Source organism: Canis lupus, chromosome 12 (genome assembly GCF_003254725.2).
Source record: "Canis lupus dingo isolate Sandy chromosome 12, ASM325472v2, whole genome shotgun sequence".
NCBI classification, from domain to species: Eukaryota; Metazoa; Chordata; class Mammalia; order Carnivora; family Canidae; genus Canis; species Canis lupus.
The window spans coordinates 23840618-23865589 of record NC_064254.1 but is presented as its reverse complement, the minus strand read 5'-3'; the positions used below and the strand labels follow the sequence as shown (position 1 = coordinate 23865589).

The 24972-nt window shown below is 40.6% G+C and overlaps 1 protein-coding gene across 1 annotated transcript; it reads right to left on the bottom strand.

Annotated features, from left to right (window-relative positions):
* Nucleotides 1-850: 850 nt before the first annotated feature.
* On the bottom strand, nt 851-17954 carry LOC112641787 (chloride intracellular channel protein 1-like). The gene is made up of 3 exons (XM_035698099.2): nt 17804-17954; nt 17013-17235; nt 851-2070 (listed from the first exon to the last, which is right to left on the bottom strand). The coding sequence occupies exon 3, from the start codon at nt 1756-1758 to the stop codon at nt 970-972; it is 789 nt and encodes a 262-aa protein (XP_035553992.1). The 5' UTR covers nt 1759-2070; nt 17013-17235; nt 17804-17954; the 3' UTR covers nt 851-969.
* Nucleotides 17955-24972: the final 7018 nt, after the last annotated feature.

The window sequence follows — 24972 nt, the reverse complement described above, 5'->3', positions numbered from 1 at the left end:
AAAGTAGTTGAAATGGTTATTCCTTTGGTGCTTTTAGATGATCACATTTCCACTTCAAGGAAATTTAAGGGAATGATTTTATCTCAGCCTCTTTGAATGCCACCCCTGTTAGAGTAGAGACCTTGGGATTTTGCTTTTTTTTTTTTTTTTTTTTTTTTTTTAGTAGTTTAATAAGCTTTTGAAGAAAAAGATAAGTGATTTAAGATATTTCAGAGAATTCTTAAGGAACTACTCCTAGTTATCAGTAGTTGCCCTCGAAGGGAGCTTTTCAGACTTTGATGCCGGATACTTGTTTGCTCTCCAACTAATCCTTGAGCCTCAGGCTGATTTCTAAAGAGTCCTCCCACATAAGCTTGAGGGCATGCAGCAGACAACCCTCTTCCCCAACCCACACTCCTTCCTTTTCCTTTTCTTTTGTTTTCTTCTTTCTTTTTCTTTAAAAAATAGGGCATTGAAATGAATCTCAACTCTAAAAACCTTAAAGTTTGGTTCTGTTAAAAGATAAACGAATTTTTATTAAAAATGTTAGGAGTTTATTTGAACAAAAATCTATAGGAATCAGGCAGCACCAAAACCGGGAGTGGTTGGGTATGTGCTCCACTGACAGGAGGAGCTCAGGGGAAGACACTCAGAGAGTAAGCAGAAGCAATGTAAGAAAATTATTGTTTGGCTATTGCTTAAGGCCTAGTTGGCTATTGGTGATTGGTTGTCCTTGGTATTTTGATTTTTTTTTTAATTTCCAATCTGTATGTTATTACTGAAATACACTGTCTACCTGCACCACCCCACAATAAAAATCTTAACCTAGATTCCCCATCATCCCCTCCAGCCCCCCAGCCAGCCCTGTACAAGCGCTTCAGGACTCTGCCCACAGGCCATTTTGAAGTGTGTCCTTTGGGTAGCCACGTGAAAACCAGCTGGTGCCTTTGTGGAGAAAATGGAGAGGAGAGACGGAGCCTCAGGAGGGACTTACGTGAGGGCCTTGGCCACTTGCTCATAAGCCAGCTCGATCTCCTCATCATCTGGACAGGTGGAGGCAAACTCTTCCCGAGCACAGGCATTATGCAAGTACCGATGCACCCCGCGGAACACCTCTGGGATGGAGAATCCCCTGTATTTCTTACACACCACCTGTACTATGTGGAGTTTTGGCAAGAGGTTGCAGTCAGCCAGAGTGAGCTCATTGCCATCCAGAAACTTCCTCTGCGAGATGCCCTCATTCTCAGCACTGGTCTCATCCCCTTCTTCTGGGAGGGGGGATGTCAAGTAATTGTCTAAAACTTTCAAGACTTTCAGGAGCCCCTTCTCCAGATTATCCTTGAGTGCCGGGTTTGAATTCTTGATGTAAGCAGAAAATTTGGCAAATATGTCCAGCCCAGCCGTGTTGGATTCAGGGTTCAGAGCTGCCAGCTTGGGGTACCTGGGAGGGCACAGCACTGCCTCCAGAACCTCCTCAATGTTGTTGGTGTCTGTGTGCACTTCAGTGCGGTAGGGAAGGAAAGGGAGCTGCCCTCCTGGGCACAGCTTCTGTACCGTCTCGGTCCGCCTCTTGGTGTCAACAGTGGTTACGTTGAAGGTGACTCCTTTGAGCCAGAGTACCATGAACAGTCTCTGGGAGAAGGGGCAGTTCCCAATCTTGGCCCCATCACTGCCGGCCGTCACGAACAGTTCAACCTGAGGTGGTTCTTCAGCCATGGTTGCGACGGGGACCAGGAAGCGGCCGGCGCTGGGGGAACTCGGTATTTTGATTTTTAACATTGAGGAATTTACCGGCTTAGGTTTTGGTTTGCTAAGGTAGGCCACCAAGGCTTTAGAGTCACTTCAGTCAAATGGCCTCCTTGTTTAGCTAATATAATAGTTCTGAAGCATTAGGGAATCATGGAGTAGATTTTTTTGTCTTAAAAATCAAAACTATCAGTCATGTAATGTTTGCTACCTTCTTTTGAAATAATGAAACATCCTCTTTGATGTCAGGGCATGGGCCTGGCCAAATCTCAGATCTGGTTCTTTCTGCGAGAAATGCTGGTGGAAGGGCTTTGGATGGGGCCTTGATGGCCCCCAGGGAGTCACCTGTAAAAGATGAAAGGATGAGAAACTGGGAAAGGATCTTGTTCCCTTTTTTTTTTTTTCAATCATTTCAAAATTTGCTTTAAATGTTTACAAGAAGCAGAACTAATGAGGTGTGGTGATTTACTCCTTTTCTGACAAGGTGCTTTGAAGTTCATGTGCTTTATTGTCAGGTAAGTGATCTGATAACCACCCAACAGTATATGCATGCGTGTGTGTGTGTGTGTGTGTGTGTGTGTGTGTGTGTCTAGCTAGTAACACTGCCACTTAGCTGTGAACTTGCCTTTGGGGTCCCACAAAGGAGGCAAGGCAAGGACAGATACTTTGTCTTTTGGTATTTTACTAAGTGCCCTTCAGTTGTCATAGGGATTGACTTGATGTACCAAAATCCACTGGGAAGAGAATGGAGTCCTGGGTGACTTGTTTGTGCAATAGTTCATATGACTATTTAAAATCTGACTTAACCTACTGAATTGTACAACTTTGGTTGATTTTAGATAATTTCAGAGTCTATGGATATGTTACATATCTGGGTGAAGGACAACAAAAATACGGAATCTTTCACTCTGCCTCTAATGTGCTAAGAATATATGCAACGCAAAATATGTTCAAAGGAATTTTATATTAGTTTACACACACTTCTGTTATACTCCATTATTTTAAATTAAAGACTGCATAAGATATGAGAATAAACTGGAGGGACGCCTGGGTGGCTCAAAGGTTGAGCATCTGCTTTCAGCCCAGGGCATGATCCTGGAGTCCTGGGATCGAGTCCCTGCATCGGGCTCCCCATAGGGAGCCTGCTTCTCCTTTTGCCTCTGTCTCTGCCTCTCTCTCTGTGTCTCTCATGAATAAATAAATTAAAAATCTTAAAAAAAAAATAAACTGGAGATTAAGAAGCTTTCAAAAGTTATCCTCAGATAAAACAAACCATTCTTTTATAATGTTACTAATCTTAAGGTATAACTACTTTTACCGCAGAGCAAAGACTAGGGTATTTAGTTCCCACAGCCTTACAGTCTAACTTCTATGCCAGTGGTCTCCAGACCTCTTCAGAAGTATATTTCCACCAATAAAAGTTTTTTGAGCAAATATTTTCAATGTATGCCTATCAATTTCTCCTAAGGTATTTTTTCTTGTATTTTATCATTAGCTAAATTTTCAAGGCTCAATATAATGTTTGAGATTGACCTTTAGCAACGTAAGTGTGGGTATATGTACATATTTTAATTAGTCTTGACAGTTTTTTGACCACATTTTTATCAAATCTGAGGAGATTTGATAGTGTAACTCATGATGTGGCTGATGAAGGGCTTGTTTTGGAAGCGTCATCTCTGTCACTTTCTTGTTTGTTGCACGGTAAGTGTCTTAAATTCATGGTTTCTTTGTAGGGATCCATTTTGTACATTATTTTATTAAAAGACATAAAATCTGTAAATTTACCCAGCTTGACCTAGATAAACCACAGTCTGCTGTACATGCTGAAAGCAAACTGAGGAGTTTGGGAGCTGTTGAGACTCCCACTCTGTCCTCAGGTCACCTCAGATAGGGATCATAAGAGGACATTGAATGTCACTGGAAGGCAGGCACCAGTGCCAGTCTGTAGTAAATGTTCTTAAAGGTTAATTTCCTCTTCTTCTTTTAGACAAAATGTAATTATAAATAGACATCTTATTTTCCCACATCCTATGCAGTCACCTTGCATACATTCTACTTTGGAGATCACTGTTCTACACTATTTTATTCTGCTACTACCCAGCCATCTTTTCCACAGGATAGAAGGATGCTTTAAAGTTCCTTTCCCCTCTGCTCCTAGTTATGCAAGGTTGCACACCTTTGCTAGTGGTTATAGTGATTATAGCCTATGTTAGCTATTCAAAAATTCAAGGTTGGGGGGGTGGGGGTGGGGGAACATATCAATATTCCCAAAGCCACAGTTGACTTCTGGCCCTTGTTACCTCTCACCTATCCTGCTACAATCACCACCTGTTTATCTCCTTACTTCCCATGTTTTCTGACATCATCATGTCAGAGGAATTGGGCTCATGGGGAAGGACATGCCTTTCTGAGGTAAAGAATGATTCAGATGGGACAAGAGAAGTTAAGGGAGTTACCCTGCATTGACACTCCTCTCAGCAAATTAGAAGATACAGTGTCCTGCCTGGGGTTAAGGAATAGGTTATAGGTTAAGGTTTTGGAGTTGAGCAGAGAAGGTTTGAAGTAGGCGAGACCATGGATTTATAGTTACCCTGATCTCCAGGGTGTGACCTAATGTAGGAACAGACGGGACAGAAAGTTAATTGATCCAGTCAGGTTTGAACAGGAAGAGCAAACGGTTGGAGCAATGGAAGGAAGCAGAGGGCAAAGGATGGGTTTTACCTGAGAATCAGGTTTTAGGCTCCCCAGAAGAAAGCAGGCTGTGAGTGGAGTTTGGATCAGGGCAGTAGAATGCTAGAGCAGTATGAATGAACACACAGGAGCAGATGTATGTCCAAGAGTGACTTATATTTGGGGCATTGTCTAAGGGTTGCAAGAATGTGAATTTTGATGGTCTCAGCATTTTGTTAATTACTCTCAGCTATCCCACATCTTCATTGATTTTTATTGTGCTTGTAGCAGAATCTGCATGGAGAAAGCAATAATAGTCACCTCCTGGATTCGAGGAATGGGTGGAAGTTCCTGCCTTTCAGCTGGGATAGGCTGTGCTTCAAAGTCCCAAGTAGGCTAGGGGTTGTGTGTGTTTAGCTCTGGCTTTTCAAGGCAGAAGTCTCAGGCCTCTGGAGTATAGTATGTTGATAGATACTTATTAGATCTGGCTGTGGGCAAGAGTTAAAAATAGGTTGCCACGAAGACTATATTTTTGAAAGGAGGACAAACCAGGGTAGAAAGATATAACATGGTTATGTTTCTAATTACTAGCAAACAAAAGTTTGTTCAAAAACAAGCAGTTGTGGAAATATGTTCTGGTCAACAGGTTAGTCACAGTATACCTACTTGGGAATTGACCAGTGAATTCAGGGAAATAAAACAGGTTTGAAGCAATGTCTTCAGATGTAACGTATATAACATCTGATCATGGATTAATTTGGAGTTGTTTCTCCTGGGAAAACTTTTGCTTCTTTAGATACCCAATTATACCCATATTGATGCTTTAGTCTTAACATTTGTGTGTCAATTTGGGTTTATAAAGTTTTTAACACAAAAGTGTATCTTACGGAGGTTGCCAACCAGTCACTGAAATAGTGAATAATAGTGCACTTAATGAATATTTTTTTTCACTTAATGAATAATTTAAATGAAACTAGAGGGGTGGTTGTTTGTCCAAGCTCACACAGCTAGAAAACGACTGAGTAGATCAATCTTTTCATGCTGAGACCAGTAGTAATTCCACTACACATCACCGTGACATCAGGGCCTACACATTCTTTTCTAAAGATGCTGCTTTCATAAGGAAGACATGATCCTGACCTCTCTTAGGAAGCCGCACCACATCTGGGTTTTCCAGAGCAGCAAATTTCATCTTGAGATAATTGGAGTATTGGGAATGTCTTGTGTCCCATAACTAGACTAATTTTCCATTGTTTCATGTCTCATCAAATTATCAAGTTCCAAAATAGTAGCAACCTTTTAAAATTGGTTTGCTGAGTAAGATGGTGTGATTTGAGACAGCTAATATTTAACATCTTTTTCCCCTCCAACCATTACAAGATGCGTAACGAGTTCCCCTGTAAAGTTGACTCATCACTTAGCTACCAGAGTCCTGATTCCTCTTGCTAGCAAAAGTATCCTAAATGACTTACTTGAATTAAACTTAAATATTCTGCCTTTTGCTTGAGTTCATTGACAATGTGTGTGGATAAATGTTGGAACTCTTCACTGACCTGTCATGGTATATAATATTTTCAAATCAAGCCTTTTTCAAAAATTTTTTTTGGGTGTAGAGATCTGTATAAAGATCTATATAATTTGACCTAAACAAAAAAATATCTAAGAGAGATATGTAAGGAATGACGTACATTCAGATTTTCCTGCTTCATTTTTGCTTAGTTTGACTGTAGTACTTCACAAAGTGGTCCTAGGCATTTATCCTAATTCTATCACTCAAATATATTTCAAATCATGTTCGTACTTTCATGCACATGTCCTCTTGCTCACTCTTACTCTCACACTACTCTGAAAAAACATTTCTCATTTTTATTTTTTTAAGATTTTTTTATTTTTTGATTTTAGAGAAAGTGCAAGCAGGGAGAGGCACAAAAGGGGAGAGAGGGAGAAAACCCTGAGCAGACTCCACACTGAGCCCTACATGGGGCTCAATCTCACAACACTGAGATCATGACCTGAGCTGAAACCAAGAGTCAATGATTAACCGACTGAGCCACTGAGGCACCCCTGAAAAACGTATCTTTTAAATGTCAGTTTAGTATATCAGTGTCAGAATCTTCTCCTTTTGTCAGACCATGTTTAAAAGGTAGTTAATTCAGTGAAGAATTTTTATTTAGTATAGTCCATTGATATAGTCCATTGACTGACTGCATTTTGGAAGTAGGATTCTTACACATTCAGTGATACATTTCATTATCATTTTCTATCATAAAACTACACTTGGTAACTGTAGAAAATTTAGTAAATGCATAAAAGCACCAAGAGGAAAATAAAATCACTCACCAGCCCACTACTTAGAATAAATCACTGGTAAATATTGTGAGTGATTGTTACTTTGTTTTAAATTTTGAAGCCATGCTATACTTCCTTGTTGGTATGCCCAGTTATGAAACAAAAAAGACCAAAGACACTGTAAGTTGTTTATCTGTAGTTATTTTAGTCTTTAAAACTAAGAAGAGAATGATACCTGTATTGCTTTCCATTTCTGAACAACAGTTGCCCTAAAACTTGGTGATTTCAAACAACTTATCTCAGAGTTTCTGTGACCAAGAATTTGGAAAAAAAAAAAAAAGAAAAGAATTTGGGCAAACCTTAGCTGGGTCTGCTGCTTCAGGATCTCTTACAAGACTGCAATCAAAGTTTCCACGGAGGTCTCAATAATCTGTGTCACAGTTCGTTTGGGGTATGATCCGCTTTCAAGTTCACTCGTTGGTTGGTTGTCAAGTTTCCATCCCTCATGGGCTTTGGACTAAGGGCCTCACTTCCTTGCTAGCTGTTGGCTAGCGACCACCCTCAATTCTTTGCCACATGGGCCCTTCCAATATAACAGCTTGCTTCACCAAAGTACGCAAGCTAAAAAGACAATACAGTCCAACAAGGTGAAGTCACAGTCTTCAAAACCTAAACACAGAAATGACATCCTATCACTTTTGCCATCTTCTATTAGAAGCAAATCACTAGGTCTAGCCCACATTCAAGGGCATGACCACTAGGAGGCAGAGAGCACTGAAGGCCATCTTTGAAGGCTACCTACCACAATATTAAATCATAAAAGCCATATTTTAATCCTTTAACTTCTTTACGTAATGAGGAAAGTTTTTTAAAAGCTCTGAAATATCTCAAAATCCTTTTTATCACACATGAATGGAATGACACATCAAAATCCAATTATTGGTTCAGCATAATCAAGATTAGAAAGGGAATGTTTCTTCAAAACTTCACTTTGCTAAAAAGCTATTTGTAATATTGGGAAGTGAACAACACAGCCAACCAAGCAAAGATTGTCTATTCCAGGCCACAGGAGTGTCGTCTGACATTTGCAACAACAACAAAAACAGTACAATGAGCATCAGTGGCTCCCTAACAAGGACAATAGAGCCACAGGGAAGTTAATGGGCATTTTTCAAATAGGATGAGACTATTGAATAGATGAAGACTCTAGGCTGGGAATTCACTAGAACCTACCTCACTCCTTCTTAGTTAAATATTGCCTTGCCTCAACTTCCTTCTTCTTAACTCCACTTCCTCTGTAACCCTAGAGGCTCAAGGGTGCTATTATATGGAAACATTAGATGCTCTCTATTGGAGAACACCTAATATTCATGGCTGGGAATATGTACTTGTCACTGGCACCCAAAAGGCTCCTCTGCTGGACTGGTAGCTCCAAGGAATTAACCTAGCTGGTCAGAGTTAGTATATCATTCAAAATTTTTCCCAAGGGATCTCACATTAGCAGTGCATGAATTTTAAAAGGCCTGTACTCTTTTGTGAAGCAGGGGGAAAAAAGTTTGGCAATAGATGAAACATGTTTTTATGGGCCCTCCCTCCTTGTACACACCTCTCAGTGTGGTTTGACATTTGGTTGGTGCCAGTAAGATCACTTTCATAGTCAAAGGAATGGCTTCATAGCATTCTCTAGAAAACCAAAGTACACAAAACACCTCATGAGCAGGAACTGTTTTGTGAACCTCAAAGGAAAGTTTATCTAAAAAATATTATATATAAGGAAGCAAAACTATTTAAAGTTTATTTGCAGTCGGCATGAGCTAGCTTGCCTCTGAGTTACTGTTAAAACAACCCAGAAACAATCAAGATAGATAGCACTTTTCATACCATATACATAGAACAGTTTTCAGGGGACAGGGAAGTTCTCCAGTTTTTATTACTGCTAGAGAAAAGCTAAAAGAATACTGAGCCATTTTGAGGTTTGACTCCTCCTACCTTCACTATATGTTGGCAGACAGTGATAGGATGAAAGGAATGGGGAGTGATTCTTACAGGTCTCTGTGCTAGGAATCATGTTTTCTTAATTTTTACCCAACTGTTGAAATTGCAATTGTCCTGGGGCACCTGGGTGGCTCCAGTAAGCATCTAACTCTTGATTTTGGCTCAGGTCATGATCCCAGGGTCTTGGGATGGAATCCCATATCAGGCTCTCTGCTCAGGGTGGGAGCCTGCTTCCCCCTCTCCTTCTGTAGCTCCCTCTCTGCTCCCCGTTTGTGCATGCTCTTGCTCTCTCTCTGGCAAATAAATAAATAAAAATCTTAAAAAGATAAAGAAATAGTTATCCTAAATTGCTGGTAAGGTATTTGATGAAGCTGAATCTCTGAGAATTGCATGCTTAAAAATCACCTAGTTAATAAGTAGAGGAACCCATATTTACTAGCTAGTTCTTGCTCAACCCAAAGCTTATTGTCTTTCTATGCTATTTGTGAGCTGTTATTTTTCAGAGTTATTTTTTTGTGTCCTGGCCCACATTTTATTAATCAGTTTCTTGCTTATCTGTTCCTAATTTGAGTGCTTTAGCAACTTAAAACAAAAAAAAAAACATAAAAATATATCCTTCCCCATCCTGCTTCTCTTGCCAAAAATAGGTGAAATAAAGCACATATTTTAAAAAATAGAATTCGCTTCGTTTCTACAGACATTACTTACCTGAGAGCTAAGTGTGGGAAAAGATTAGAAAGAGATAGGCAGATGGGTTTAAAATGACAATTGGAAAGCAACAGAAATGTGATTCTTTTACATTGTGACATATATTCAAAATGCCCAATTGGTTTGTGATGTTTTGCAAGGAAATCCTTAGCTTTAAAGGATAATATGTAAACATTGTTTAGGATTAAGCTGATTTATGGCTCCAACTGGAAGGAGGAGTCCATCTTTCTTGCCAAGAATCAGTGATCTTGGCTTGTAGTTAGTTGCTTCTTATCTCTCGTATGTGGTGCTTATGTCTCTTAAGATCAAGGATGGCCTTTGCAGAGAAGTGCCATTTCTTCCCCACTGCCACATAGAAAGCTGTTCCAAAGCTAGACATAGAACTATAAATGCCAGAACTACATTATGCAATGTGTACCTACCAACAGGTTTGTGGGAAAATAAAGGAAATATAATCACCTGATTCTTTTCTTTCCAGTGGGCTCTTCATGGAGCCAAAAGGACCCTGAGATCAAGACCTGAGCCCAAATCAAGAGCTGGATGCTCAACCCAGCCACCCAGGTGCCCTGATCACCTGGTTCTAGAACACATGTTTGAAAACGCAAAATAAAGCTTATCTACTTTCTGCTGAGCTCAAAATATTGCAAAGACCTGCTTTTATTTTTGTTAATTGCTTTCCTTTCATGATCTTCCTCTTAGATAGATACTTTAGAGTGATTAGCCATCCGGTCACCCATGTTAACTGACCTGAACAATGGTTACCAAGCATTTTCTTGATGGTAAGAAAAACCTCTTCCTTCTCCTACAATGCTACACAGAGGGAGTCTCTTTTAGTTTTTAAACATAAGATTCTTCAGTCATCCTGTCTCAAATCTTGAGTTTCTAAATCAAGAAATATTTTTTAAATATATGGTTTAAAAAAATAATGTTGCCTGTGACCACTACCAACAACAACAACAACAACAAAAACAAGTAAATGGTAAAGATTTAGATGAGTACAAAAACAATCTGGGTATATTAGATTTGCAATATACAAATAAAAGCTGAATTTTAACAAATTTTATAAATTTGGGAATGAGGAAACCAAATGCAAAATACAAGAAATTTATCCACAGCATATCTAAGAACAAAAAGTGATTGTAGTTGACAGCTCAGTGGAAGTCAGTTGTGATGTGTCAAAGGATCTTGAGCTTTATTACTAGAAATATAATGCCCAGCACAAGGGAAGAGAAAATCCTGTTCCACCGTGATACCTCATCATAAGATGAGGGCAACTGGCTGATTTCTACAGGTGAGAGGCCAAGATGCAGCTCAGAACTATATTGGAAATGGATATAATAATATGAAAGAACAAGATTTCATGTTGTATGTTTAATATAAATGCCTACAGTTTTTTATTCCAATGAAATTTATTTTTATAAGAGAATCTGCACAGTTTATATACTGCTTACTTTAATTATTTTTTAAAAGATTTTATTCATTTATTTATTTGAGAGAGAGAAAGATGAACACTAGCAGGGAGGGAGGAGGGGCAGAGGGAGAGGGAGAAGCAGGCTCCCCACTGAGCAGGAGCCCGATGTAGGACTCGATCCCAGGATCATGACTTGAGCCCAAGGCAGGTGCTTAACCAACTGAGCCGCCCTAGCACGCCTTACTTTAATTATAACAGACCAGTGAAATCATAGTTAATAGGTACCTTATCACAGCTTTGATGAAAAAATTCACTTAGACTATTAAATGGACTAACAATTATTTTCCAACAACTAACATTCTCTATAATGAACATAATCTCTCTCAAGATTACAGTTACTGTAGTTGAGAAATAACTACTAAAACCTGTGAATACCTTAGAAATGCTCTTTGGACTTTTGAGACAACAGGCTCAGGAGCCCATCTTCATGACTAGCTATAGATGATGTGTGCAGTAATCAGGGGCCAAGCCTTCTCTGACCACTCTAAACATTCTCTAACTGATATTCCCTTTCATCTCCCAGGAAAAGGGTAACAACAATTTTAGTGAAAACAGTCACCTCTAAATTTTTGTTAACACTACTTAGAATTGTGGCTGATTATAACCACGACTCTAACTAGGCTGAACAACATTATTTGGGGCTTCTAAGAGCTATAATAATAATGGTTTCCCTGTAAGGCAGATAATAATCTCTCGTTTTGGAGATGAGAAAACAGACAGGTTAAAGAAACTGCCAAGGGCACAAAGTAACAAAACTAAACCCAAGTCTGTCTGACTTTAGTGCTTCTATAGCTTGCTTTAAATATCTGAAGGACCACCAATAGGTAGGAGACAGATTTTTATTTCATTATGAGAAAGAGTTTTTATTCATTATAGCTGTTCTAAGGTAGCTGCCTTGAGAATAGAGTTGTCATGTGAAATATAGGACATCAGCTAAATTTGCATTTATGTTATTTATTGTTTAAAGATTTATTTGAGAGAGAGAGAGAGCACAAGCAGGGGGAGGGGCAGAAGGAGAGGGAGAAGCAGGCTCCATCCCAAAACCCTGGGATCATAACTTGAGCCAAAGGTAGATGCTTAACCGACTGAGCCACCCAGGTGCCCCTAAATTTGAATTTCAGATAATGATGAAAATTGTTAGTCAAAGTCCCAAACATGGCATAGGATATTCTTTTATTGAATATTATTCATTGTTTATCTGAAATTCAAATTTAACCGGGCATCCCATATTCTTCTTAGCTGAATCTGGCTTCCCTCCTTGGGAAAGTTTGTATTTCCAGGTGCTGGTGATTAAAAACACTTTCAATCACATTGCAGATGCGGTATTGAGTACCTGAAGGTCAGAAGGTGCAGAGGTGGGGTGGTATGGAGAGTGGAATCCAGATTTCATCACCTTCATGGGCTAGGGGCTGGGGAGGAACCAAAGGATTCTACAGTTCATGGCTTTGAGGGATGATAGCATTGGTTTTTTTGTTTGTTTTTTGAGGTTATTTATTTACTTAGCACAAGCAGGAAGGGGGGAGGGAAAGAGAATCTGAAGCAGACTCAGTGCTGAGATTGAAACCCAGCATGGGGCTCTCTCTCATGACCCTGAGATCAGACCTGAGCCAAAACCAAGAGTCAACTACTTAACTGACTGCACCGCCAACATGCCCCTAGAAATAATGGCTTTTTATTGTCTTTCCATTTTCTCTGTTTCTTATTGATTTGGCAGGAAGGATCATCTCACTGCCATCCAGCTAATGGTAGGTACAGGGGACTATGGAGAATGCAAAAGAGAACAGCATTTTGCTCCATATTAATATTGCTTGAACTGTATTGGTGGTGGAGATCCTTGGAAATATATTTAGATGGGGGGTTGTGTTCCTACCAAGAATTCTAGAATTTTCATCACCCAACATGCAGTATATCCAGTATATTTGTTGTTTTGTCCCAGCAAAGAATAAGCACTGGGAATATTCTTCCTAGAGATGGGGATTAGAATAAATAATTGCTGGCAGACTTTTCAGATCACATAAGAAGATAAGTTAAAAGTTGACCCTGTCTTGAAGTTGATGAAACCATTGCTTTGGAAATATTTCTTGATGTTTTGAATGAAACCCTTTAGAATCTTCCTTACTGGACATCTTCTCGCCCATGTTATTAACAACCGGTCACATGAAATCTATAAGTAGCTTCATGCTGATAATTGACAAATAATGAAAGTTCAACTGAGGCCCCTTTCAAAGTTAGTTCTCCCACGCGGTGTAATCTGTTTACTGGAAACTGTTGTTAAGACTATAAAAACAATGTCTGTGTGGCTGCCAGAACAGAATGCAGGCTGCCCACGGCACGGAAACTTGCTTGTGCATTGCTCGATGGTAGCAAAATTTCTATAGATGTATTTTTAGGTTATACTTATGAGAACTACTTGAAAACAGTCCTAGGGAGGCAGAAACCAGAGCCATAATGTCTTGGGGGGAACATATATACAAGAAAAATGTCCAGTTTTATGAAATGCTTTCTTTATTTTGACTGGTGGAAACCTGCCTTACCTCAAAATAAGTTTCTGTTAAGGTACCCTACCAAAACTAAAACTGAAAAAAGGCTGACAACACAAGAGAGAACTTTTTATTTTATTTTATTTTATTTTAATTTTTTATTTATTTATGATAGTCACAGAGAGAGAGAGAGAGAGGCAGAGACACAGGCAGAGGGAGAAGCAGGCTCCATGCACCGGGAGCCCGATGTGGGATTCGATCCTGGGTCTCCAGGATCGCGCCCTGGGCCAAAGGCAGGCGCCAAACCGCTGCGCCACCCAGGGATCCCCAAGAGAGAACTTTTTAAAAAAATATAATTTCAGAGTGGGGAAAGCCTTTCTAAGCAAAACACAAAATATAGGAGTCATGAAAGGAAAGGTGAATAAATGCCCACCCATCAAAAAACTACCACAAAGTCAAAAGACAAACTGGGGAAAATATTATGGCAAAGGATAAACTTTTCTCTCTCTCTCTCTCTCTCTCTCTTTTTTTTTTTTTAAAGATTGTACTTATTTGAGAGAGAGAGAGAGAGAGACAGAGAGAGAGCACAAATGGGGGAGGGATGGAGGGACAAGCTGACTTCCCACTGAGCTTGGAACCCCATGTGACTTGGGGCTCGATCCCAGGACCCTGAGATCATGACCTGAGCCAAAATCAAGAGTGGCACTTAACCGACGGAGGCAGTCAGGCGCACCTAAAATTTTCTTAACAGACGTGAAAATACAATTCCCATTAGAAGAATATAAATGTCCAACTCTACTCAAATTTAAGAGTTATGAGATCACTTCTCCCTAGTAGTCTGGCAAATACAGAAAAGTCTGATTGTGCACAGTGTTGGCGAGAACGTGGTGGACTGCCGAGAGAGTAGAAATTGAATGGCCTCTTTAGGAGACAATTTGGCAATGTGTGTCAGAACCTTAAATGCACGTACACTTCGAGACCAGTTCTGGAAATGTATCCAACAAGAATGTGTGCTACATGAGAAATTTTCCAGGAAAAATACTAACCAAACCTACTTTGCTTTGCAGCCAAAGACTCAAGTGGTGAATTAGCTTTGCCTGGAAGAGGAAGGGGAGGGAAACACAGAGAGAAGATATCCTTGGTTTCAAGCCTGCCAGGATGCTGGTCAAGCTGAGCTGGGCTCCAGAGTGAGTGTACAGTTTGTAAACTGAGTCACCACAGAGAGAGCTGATGCACCAAGGGGTTAACTGGGGATGCTACCTTTCTCTATGGGGAGAGAGGACCCAAATGTATACTAACTCCCCTCGAAACGAGTGGCATTTGAGACACTCCAGGATTCTTTCCCTTTGGATCCAGCTCAATATACAGAGCTTAGTTTTTGCTCTTTCCCCTTTGGGCCCTACATTCCTTATTCCTCCAGGGTGACAGGGCCTTCCCTCCTTCCTGGGACTGTGGTTCCCTTCATATGTAATGTACAGCCCTCTGGGAGCATTTCCAGGTTCCCAATTCCCTGGATTCCCCCATCCTCAGCAAGATGCTGGGCCTCATGCATTGCCGGGCAGGGTGGGACTCCCCTGCCTCTCGCTCTGGAATTCTTAGGCTTTTGCTGTCTGTTTCCGAGGAGAGTTTCCCTTTAATCTCACATTTGTCTTAGCCCAAGACAAATGGGTACCGCAGACACTTGGAATAAAGCCACTGTTGATGTGTCTATTAAATACTAGGCCCCAAGAGGCCCGCAGGGGATCAACCCTCACTCCGCTGCCTCTTCTCTCCTCAGCTTTGTCCGTTTTTAGATTTATTACTTGAACAATTTAATTTTTAATAGGCAATACATTTACTTGATTCAAAAGTCAAAACTATTAAAAAGGTGTCACCAGAGGTCTGGGTCCCACTTCCCTCCACCCCATATTTTATTAGTTTCCTACTTATTCTTCTACTGGTTCTTGGTCTAAATATACATGTGTGTAAAATACATATACACATGAGCACACATACATACACACATACAAAAATGTGTACACACACATAAAGCAAGAAATAAGAGATTATACTAAGTTTTATTCTTCCTTAGCCAAAAATATTTGCATATTATAGAAACTCTACTATACCTTGTTTTTTTCTAATCTAAAAATATCTGGTTATATATAATTTTTATTATTTACTTATTTTTTATTTACTTATTTTTAAAAATATTTTATCCATTTATTCATGAGAAACACACAGAGAGAGGCAGTGACATAGGCAGAGGGAGAAGCAGGCTCCCTGCAAAGAGCCTGATATGGGACTCGATCCCAGGACCCCAGGATCACGCCCTGAGCCAAAAGCAGACACTCAACCACTGAGCCACCCAGGTGCCCCTATAGTTTTTAATTGTGGCAAAATACATGTAACATAAAATTTACCATTCTAACCATGTAAGTGGCATCATATAAGAGTTATCTTTATATGACTGTTATTTCCCTAGCATAAGGTCCTCAGGGATCACCCATGCTGTCATTTGTGTCAGAATTTCCTTTGTTTTTATGGCTGAACAATATTCTACTGCATGTATGGACCACATTTTGTTTATCATTCAGCCATCAATGGATATCTAGATTGCTTCCACCTTTGGGTTGTTTTAAATAACGCTGCTATGAACATGGATGTACAAATATCTCTCCAAGACCCTGCTTTCAATTTTTTAAAAAATATATAGCCAGAAGTGGAATTGCTGGATCATACAGTAGTTCTAGTTTTACTTTTTTGAGAGACTTCCATACTGTTCTCCATACCAGCTGTGCCTTTTGCATTCCCGCCTACAGTGCACAAGAGTTATGATTTCTCTACATCTTTACCAACACTTTTCTTTTTTGTTTTGTTTTGTTTGTGATAGTAACTATCCTAATGGGTGAGAAGTGGTATCTCATTATAATTTTGATTTGCATTTCCCTAGTGATTAGTGACCTTCAGCATCTTTTCAGGTGCTTGTTGGCCATTTTGTCTCAGCTTTTGACTATTCTAGATCTTGAATACTTACCAGCTTTAATAGCATCAGAAACATTGAGGTCTCCTTCTCTGAGCCTCAACTTTCTCTGTAGTAGTGGGATGTCACATAATGTTTCATTTCCCTACTCCTTTCAGCTGAATGTTTAAAATCTTCATCTTGGGGGCCCCTGCGTGGCTCAGTCAGTTAAGCATCTGTTTTCAGCTCAGTTCATGATCCTGGGATCCTGGGATCAAGCCACACATCAGGCTCCCTTCTCAATAGGGAGTATGCTTCTCCTTCTCCCCCTCCCTTGTGGCTCTCTCTTTCAAAGTAAATAAATAAAAATCTTCATCTGCTTCTGAGGTTAGTTCTTGCCCTAGTTATAATGACACTGCTCAATCACAGTGTCTTCATTGCTTTAACTCTTTGCATTCCATTAGACACACTCCTCCAGATTCTGCATGATGTGAGCATAGAAGGAGCATCTCTCCTGCATAGAAGGAGAGATGAAATCAACAAATTTGGGGTTTGCTGAAAACCTCTGTTGTTTGAACAAACCCTGTGGACTGCAGAGATTTTTTTGCTCCTGAGGCCCAGACCTCTTGTTTTTCTGCTGCTTCCTGCCTGCCAGGTCTCACCTGTACCTGGCCCATTTGCTTGGAGATAATCAGTATTTCCATCTTCCCCAACTCTCAAATAGGAATCTCACCTAATAACGTTTGAAATAATATGTGCTGATATTCTTCATCTTTCTCTCTCAGATCGGCCTGAATCAGTGGTTTTCAGTTTTGGCAGCACATTGGAATCAGCTGGAGAGATTTTCAAACAACTGATGCCTGGCTGCCACCCCCAGAGGCTTCTACTTAACTGGCTCAGTTGCAGCCTGGGTATTGGGATGCTGATGTGCAGAGTCCAGGTTGAGAACCACTGACCTAAATTTTATAAAAAGTTAATTAATCTTATTAATGAACATTATTAATAAGGCTTAATAGCTCTCTGTCTCTTGGTAGTATCCTGGATTAGGCTCTCCCTGAGCATATTGTCATGGTTAGCTCTCTGAGGTTTTATCCTCTGTTAATTATCTTTTGCATCCCAGGCTTCCTCTATGACCTAATCACAGGCTCTCTTTCCTAAATCCACTCGTGAAAGGAGTATACCTCTTTCTAACTTCTTGTATCTCTCTAGCCTGTCAGGAACAGATTAAAAGAAATTCCCTTCTCTACCCCACCCAGGAACCCCTGTTACAGACAGGAAGACACCAGTAGCAAGTATTAGGTTTAAGACTTGTTGGAAAACCTTGGGAGCCTGATTTCTATGATTCTAGAATTCTCCTAAAAGCTACTTATTTCTGACTATATCTACCTGGCATCTGCTGTGGTAGAGATACATATGCAAGGCAAGAACAAGATACAAAAGCAAGAAACTTCTGAGTCTAACAGGAAAATGGTAGAAATAATACAAGACTGGGAATCTGAATGCTTTGAAATTAAGTCAGCTTACCTCTCTTTGGAAACTTCAGGATTTTTGTTGTTGTTGTTCTTAGGTCAAGTCATGTGATTACTTTCAAGATGTATCACCTCTAGAATCTGTGACTGCTGTAACATTCATTCCTTAAAGTCAAGGTGTCATTGAAAGTCATCCAGGTATTCTACTATGAAGAAGTAAGCACATTACTCAGTTTTCCTTGATATTAGAGCGTGTGTCACCTGCATATTGGTAAGAGTCAGGGGGAAGACCTTTACTTCAATGCCTTCTCCTCTGCAGTCAAGTGAGCTGCTTTATGGAAGTTGTCCTTGCTTTAATTCCCCACAGCAGCACTGTTTTCATGTCATTTGAGCCCTACGAGGACAGAAGGTGTCATGATAGACAAGCCTTCAGGCAATGAGTCATTGGGCCAGTCCTCTCTCAGGAGTCAGAGGTCAATGTGTTCAGCAAAAATCTGCAATCAAACAGGATGCAACTAATGTGCTAACTGGGGCCCTTCCTGTCCCTAGAAGGGATAAAGGATTGTGTCATTGACAATATCTGCCATGCCTTTGTAAGACCCTTGTCATAGGCCACTTGGGCTGCAGTACCAAGTTACCATAGACTTGGTGTCTTAAACAGCAGATGCTTCTTTCTCACAATTCTGAAGGCCAGGAAGGGTTCTTGATGAGGGCCTGTTTCTAGTTTACAAACAGCAGTGTCCCTGTGTCTTTGCCTGGTGGAGAGCAGAGAAGCAACCTCTCTCGTGCCTGTTCTAAGAAGGGCACTAATCCCTATAGTCAGGTTGCATGCCTCTCATGACCTAATTACCTCCCAAAGGCCCCATCTCCTAATACCACAAATAAAGAACTCAAATCATCAAGACATGTTTAATTATGTTTACTTGTTGATTGACAAAGTCCAAAAAGTATACCTATCGATTTTATAAATATTTTTAGCCGAAATTAACCAGAAAACACAATATATTCAGGTACTTTGTACCCTGGGAAATTTAAGCTACTCAAGATTTTGCTGTCTGTGAAGTTTTTTAGCTGTGACATTATCAAAATGTTTTTTATGATAATGTAATTAAGCTGGATGCTATAGGTACATATCATTCTTAACCTTTGATCAGTACCAAGACAGCATGAGGTTACTGGAGATATAGTCTCAGAGATTCTCCTTGACTTTAGCAGTGGGGCCATTTCACTTCCACCAAGCCTATACGGTAGCATTTCCAAATGTGCATTCTGTAGACCACTGGGACCCATAGACACGTCAAGAAGAGTGGAGTTCCATTGTAAAATAAATTTGGAAAACATGCTCTAAGTTATAGTTCCCTCTTGGAGGGGCATAATGCCATACATAACTACGGCTCTGAGATGTCCCGCTGAAGTGAAATGTGTAACATCTGTTGAACATTGTTTAATCTTGTGTTTCCCCCCAATTTCACATCTTGGAGAATGCTGTGAATAGGTATGTATTAGATTAGCATGGGGTGGGACAGATGCAATAATGAGGCCCTGGATAGAATTGCAAGAAACAGAGGTCAAAATAGCGTAACCAGAGATGAGATTGCCCAAGAAAGAGAAAATGTTCAGGCTTAAAGCTGTGAGGGGGCTATAGATGTGTTTCAAAAGAACAAAAGGTGTGAAGAGACATGTATAGTATAGTCTTTATCACCAGTCATGCCTATGCCTGAAAGGAGCCACTTGAATACTTTATCTTTTACAAGGCAGTACATATGTATATAAACTTTTACTCAATCCCTGTATTGAACCCATAAAAATAGGTGTTACTCTATTTTGAAAATGAGAAAGCTGTTAGAAAGCTGTGACTGGTGACTGGCCCTAAAACAAGGGGGCACGCTGCAAGGAAAAGATGAAACCAGGATACTCTGCCAAACAAACAAACAAACAAACAAACAAACAAACAAACAAACAACTAGCTTCACGTAAGTTTGGAGAGGCACACTAGACCATTGAACATTCTAAAATATTGTCATGGACAAACTCATTTACCTTAAATTTCACTTGGCATTTGCCAAACCTCTTTGCCTGAGAGACTTTTTTTTTTTAAGTTATTTTTTCCATATTGATTTCTGATCAGTGTTCTGCGGAATATACTTTGAAAATGGTGCCCCATTCTCCTGAGAGCGAACATGTCTCATTGGCTGAAGATAATCATCGTGGCCACAACCCTCCCATAAATCAGGGCTTGTTAGTCAGGCTACATGACAGGAATCAAGGAGAATTCCTGGAACTGGATTAAAGTTTTCTTTTGTGGGTTCTCTAAAGAACCTCCTGCTAAGTAATTAGTATCAACCTGATGTCCCTCCCCACTACAATCTGCCCCAGTTATGTGAGTATGACTTAGCTCCTAGGGGTTTCTCTGTTGTCCATTCTTTCCAAGAATTGAGCCAGGTTGACGCCTACCACAGGGTGCTTAAAGTATTTGGAACCTAATACACCTTCTGAAAAATAAATGGGCAGCATGGGCCAAACTTTAAAAATGAATATTCCAGATGAAAACCAACTGATAACCATGCCCAGATGTTAATTCAGTGACTACATCTCATGTGGTGCCATTGTAATGGCAAATTCCAAGTTTTTGGTGGGCCAAAGTGGAGAACGGTTACAGTCATCCTGACTCCAGTTAAAAGCCACATGTCCTTTGTTGGGGAGGCCATACTTCTTTCAGTTGCCATATTTAATTAGCCCTGTCTCCAAACAGTTTATGAACAGTCATTATAAACACATTGGAGGATAATTCCAGGAAAGGTACCTAACAGCATATAACGCGAAAATGCACAGACAAAAAAGGCACATAAGCTACAACCTTCACACTGAAAGCAGTTTTCGGTGGGGAGGAAAAAGTAAGGCTCCTTAACTTTTTCTTTTTTTTTTTTTTTAAGATTTTATTTATTTATTCATGAGAGACGCACACACACACACAGAGAGAGAGAGAGAGAGGCAGAGACACAGGCAGACGGAGAAGGAGGCTCCATGCAGGGAGCCTGACATGGGACTTGATCCCAGGTCTTCAGGATCATGCCCTCGGCCGAAGGCGGCACTAAATTGCTGGGTCACCCAGGCTGCCCCCCCTTAACTTTTTCTTGATTCAATCATTCTCAGTGACTCACTGAACAGAAGAGCAGGAACTTATAAGGAATGTTTACCTGTCTGATCTCCTCAGTGTTTTTTCCCCCAGCTTTATTGAGATGTTATTTACAGGATAACATTGTATAAGTTTAAAGTATACAGCAGGTTGATCTGATACACTTATATATTGCAAGATAATTGCCACAATGGGGTACATTAACATCTCTATCACCTCACATAATGTGTGTGTGTGTGTGTGTGTGTGTGTGTGTGTGTGGTGAGAACATTTAAGATTCTCTTAACAACTTTCAGTAAAAATTACAGTATGGTTAACTATAATCATCATGCTGTACATTAGATTTCCAGAATTTATTCACTGACATATAAAATTGCAGATGCTTAAAGTGTTTAGTGGAATGATTTGAAACACATATATTCCAAGATGTTTTCCACGGTAAGTTTTGTTAGCACATCTATCACCGCACATAATCACCATTTTGTTGTTAGGGTGAGAACATTGAGATTCAACTGTCATAGCAACTTGCAAGTACACAATACAATATTATGAACTGCAGTGACCATGCTCTACCTTAGATCCCTGAACTTTATGCGTCTTAACTAGAAATTTGTTGACTTTGGCCAATATCTCCGCATTTCCCCAAGCCCTTGGCCCTTGACAACTACCATCCTACTGTGTTTTATGAGTTCAGTGTTTTTAGATTCATGTAAGGGGGATCGTCCGGTATTTGCCTTTCTCTGCCTTATGTCACTTAGCATAATGCCCTCAGGGTTCATCCATGTAGTCACAAATGGCAGGATTTCCTTCTTTCTCATGGCTGAATCATATGCAATTGTGTGTATGTCTAGACATCTATATCTGTGTCTCACACAGTCTTTATCGATTCACCCAGCTATCTAAGTTGATGAACACTTAGGATATGCCCATATCTTGGCCACCATGAATAATGCTGTAATAAACACGGGAGTGCGAATTTCTCTTTGGGATAGTGGTTTCATTTCCTTTGGATATATACCTAGAAATGGGTTTGCTGGATCACATTAGGTAGTTCTATTTTTAGTGTTTTGATATTGTTTTCCATAGCGGCTGCACCCATTTACATTCCTACCAACAGTACACCAGTGTTCCCCTTTCTCCACACCCAATTTCTCTGACCATTTTTTTATTTTTGTTTCTGAAAACAAGTTTGTATTTTTTAAAAGATTTTATTTATTTATTTGACACAGAGAGAGAACACATATAATAAGCAGGGGGGACGGCAGAAGCAGACTCCCCCCTGGGCAAGGAGCCCACGGTGAGGGGGTGGGGGGCGATCCAGGGCCCTGGGATCATGACCTGAGCCATAGGCAGGCACTTAACAGACTGAGCCCCTCAGGCGCCCCAACACCAGTTTTATTTAAATAAAGGCTCGAAGGCATTTTGTAATGTTAAAACCGAGAGGAAAAAATAAACCCAAACCAGGCTGTTACTGCAAGTGCCACTGGGCCTCTGTTCCTAAGCGGGGAGCTCGGCAGCCAGCTTCGGGACTGACCCGTCAGTGTGAGGTTTATTCCTCCGTCAAGTTTAACTCTGATGGAAGGTGGGCCTCGCATTCTGGTGCTTGGGCGTCAGTGAGCTAGGGATTGTCAGGCCCAAAAGACTGCGGTGGCAACAGATGTCCCAACACACCTCACTAGGGGCAGGGTGGCCGCTCTGAGCTCTGCCCGTCCGGCCAGGTGGGAGACACCAGGGATCTTGCTTTCGCTGCCAACGACTCCCTCTGGTGCTGTCTCAGCCCACCCGGTCCTCTTGGCTTCACCGCAGGCTCTTCAGGTGTGGACATTCTCTCTGGGCAGGGAACTCGGAAGAGCGAGAGCTGAGGGGCTTCTGCCCTGGCACAGCTGGTTGTGATCCTGGGGCTCCGGGCTGGACCCGCACAGCCCGTGACTGCTTGGGTTCAGGCGTGACCTCTGCGGACTTCGGCACGAGACAGCCCGGCTCTCTCCGCTTTACTGCCCGAGGGAGAAAGACTAGCCCGAGTCCAAAGCAGACCCCAAATGCTTACACTACACCAGCTGTGAGGTTTTTAAACTTGTAACAAAGGACAGAAGGAGAATTCTATTCATGGGAAGGAAATGCTCACGTAAGCCTCGGTGAGCCCAAAGTACTTCAAACCCGCGAACCTTGGCTGGTCGTGCCTGGCCAGTCCATTCTCCAGGAGGGGGGAACTGGCAGGTGTTCTCCTGTTGGTTGCCCGGTACCTGGATTCTCCATATTCTGGAAGACAGCACATTGCAGGCAGATTTCTTCTGAAACGCCTTCACTAGCTTCTCTTTGTCGTAATCATCAGCAATTTTTTAGACAGTAGAAAGGGTCTTCCTGCCATTTCTCTGTTGGGTTCTTACATGGATAGAACCTCAGTGCCAGCAGGAAGCAGAGCATCACCCTTACTTGCATCTACAAAGAGATCGCAAGAGTGGAATTTCTGGATATGGGACGTATTCTAGGATTCCTGTTCCTCCGTGGGAACAGAGGAAGGTGGTGGGAGAAGGTGGGCCTTGGGTTGGAGCGTCAGGCAGCCGGAGGCTCAAGGGGAAGACTGCCCAGTCCTCTGCGGGCTGAGGCTCTGTGACTGGGGGTTTGGCCATTTTTAAATTGTTTTTTCATTTTTTTTTTTTTTTTTGCTTTTAAGTCTTTTGAGTTCCTTATATATTTTGATAATTAACCCCTTATTAGGGATCCCTGGGTGGCGCAGAGGTTTAGCGCCTGCCTTTGGCCCAGGGCGCGATCCTGGAGACCCGGGATTGAATCCCACGTCAGGCTCCCGGTGCATGGAGCCTGCTTCTCCCTCTGCCTGTGTCTCTGCCTCTCTCTCTCTCACTGTGTGCCTATCATAAAAAAAAAAAAAAAAAAAAAAAAAAAAAAAAAAAAAAAAAAAAGCTCTATCTATAAAAAAAAAAATTAACCCCTTATTAGATATATGATTGACAAATGTTTTCTGCCCTTTTCCTGACCCTCTGTGGTTGTTTTCTCATTTTATTATTTCTTTTGGCTGTATGGACCCTTTTTTAGCTTGGTTTTGCTTTCATTGCTTGTGCTTTTGGTGTCATCTCAAAATAATTATTGCCAAAACCAATGTCAGGGAGCTTTTTTCCTGTTTTCTTCTAAGTGCTACAGTTTAAGGTCTTATGTTTACTTTCCATGAGTTACTTTTCCATGAGTTGTGTACGAGAGGGGTGCACTTGCATTGTTTTGCATATGAACACCTAGTTTTTCCAGCACCATTTACTGAAGAAACTAGCCTTTTTCCATCATTTAGTCTTGCTTCCCTTGTCAAGTATTAGTTGACCATATATGCAAGGGTTTATTTTGGGCTCTCAGTTCTGGTTTTTGTTTTTGTTTGTTTGTTTTTTTTTTTTTCAGATCCATCTGTTTTTATGCCAGTACCATATGATTTTGATTACTATAGCTTTATAGTACAGTTTGAAGTCAGGAAGTGTGATGCCTCCAGCTTCGTTCTTCTTTCTTAGGATTGCTTTGACTACTTGGCATCTTTGGTAGTTCCATATGGACTTTAGGATCATTAATTCTATTTCTGTGAAAACTACCTTTGGAATTTCCATAGGGATTACATTGAATCTGTAGATCACTTTTGATAGTATGGCTGTTTTAACAATATTAATTCTCTGATCCATGAACAAGAGATAACTTTCCACTTATTTGTGTCTCCTTTAATTTCTTTCAGTAATGTCTTATAGTTTTGGTCTCACAGTTCCTTGGTTAAACTTATTCCTAAATATTGCATTGTTTTTGATGTTGTTATAAATGAGATTGTTTTCTTTATTTCTTTTTCAGAGGGTTTATTGTTAGTACATAGAAATGTAACTGATTATATTCTGAAACTTTACTGAATTGGTTTATTCTAACAGTTTTTATTGGAATTATTGGTATTTTTTTATGTCATTAGCAAACAATTTTCCTTCTTCCTTTTGTATTCTGCTTCAGGCACACTGAAAGCTGTAGCCACAGCCTCTGGTTCTAGGCACAGGTATACATGTTACAGTATAGGCTGGTGAGCGGACTTGATGGGCAGAGTGCAGAGGCAC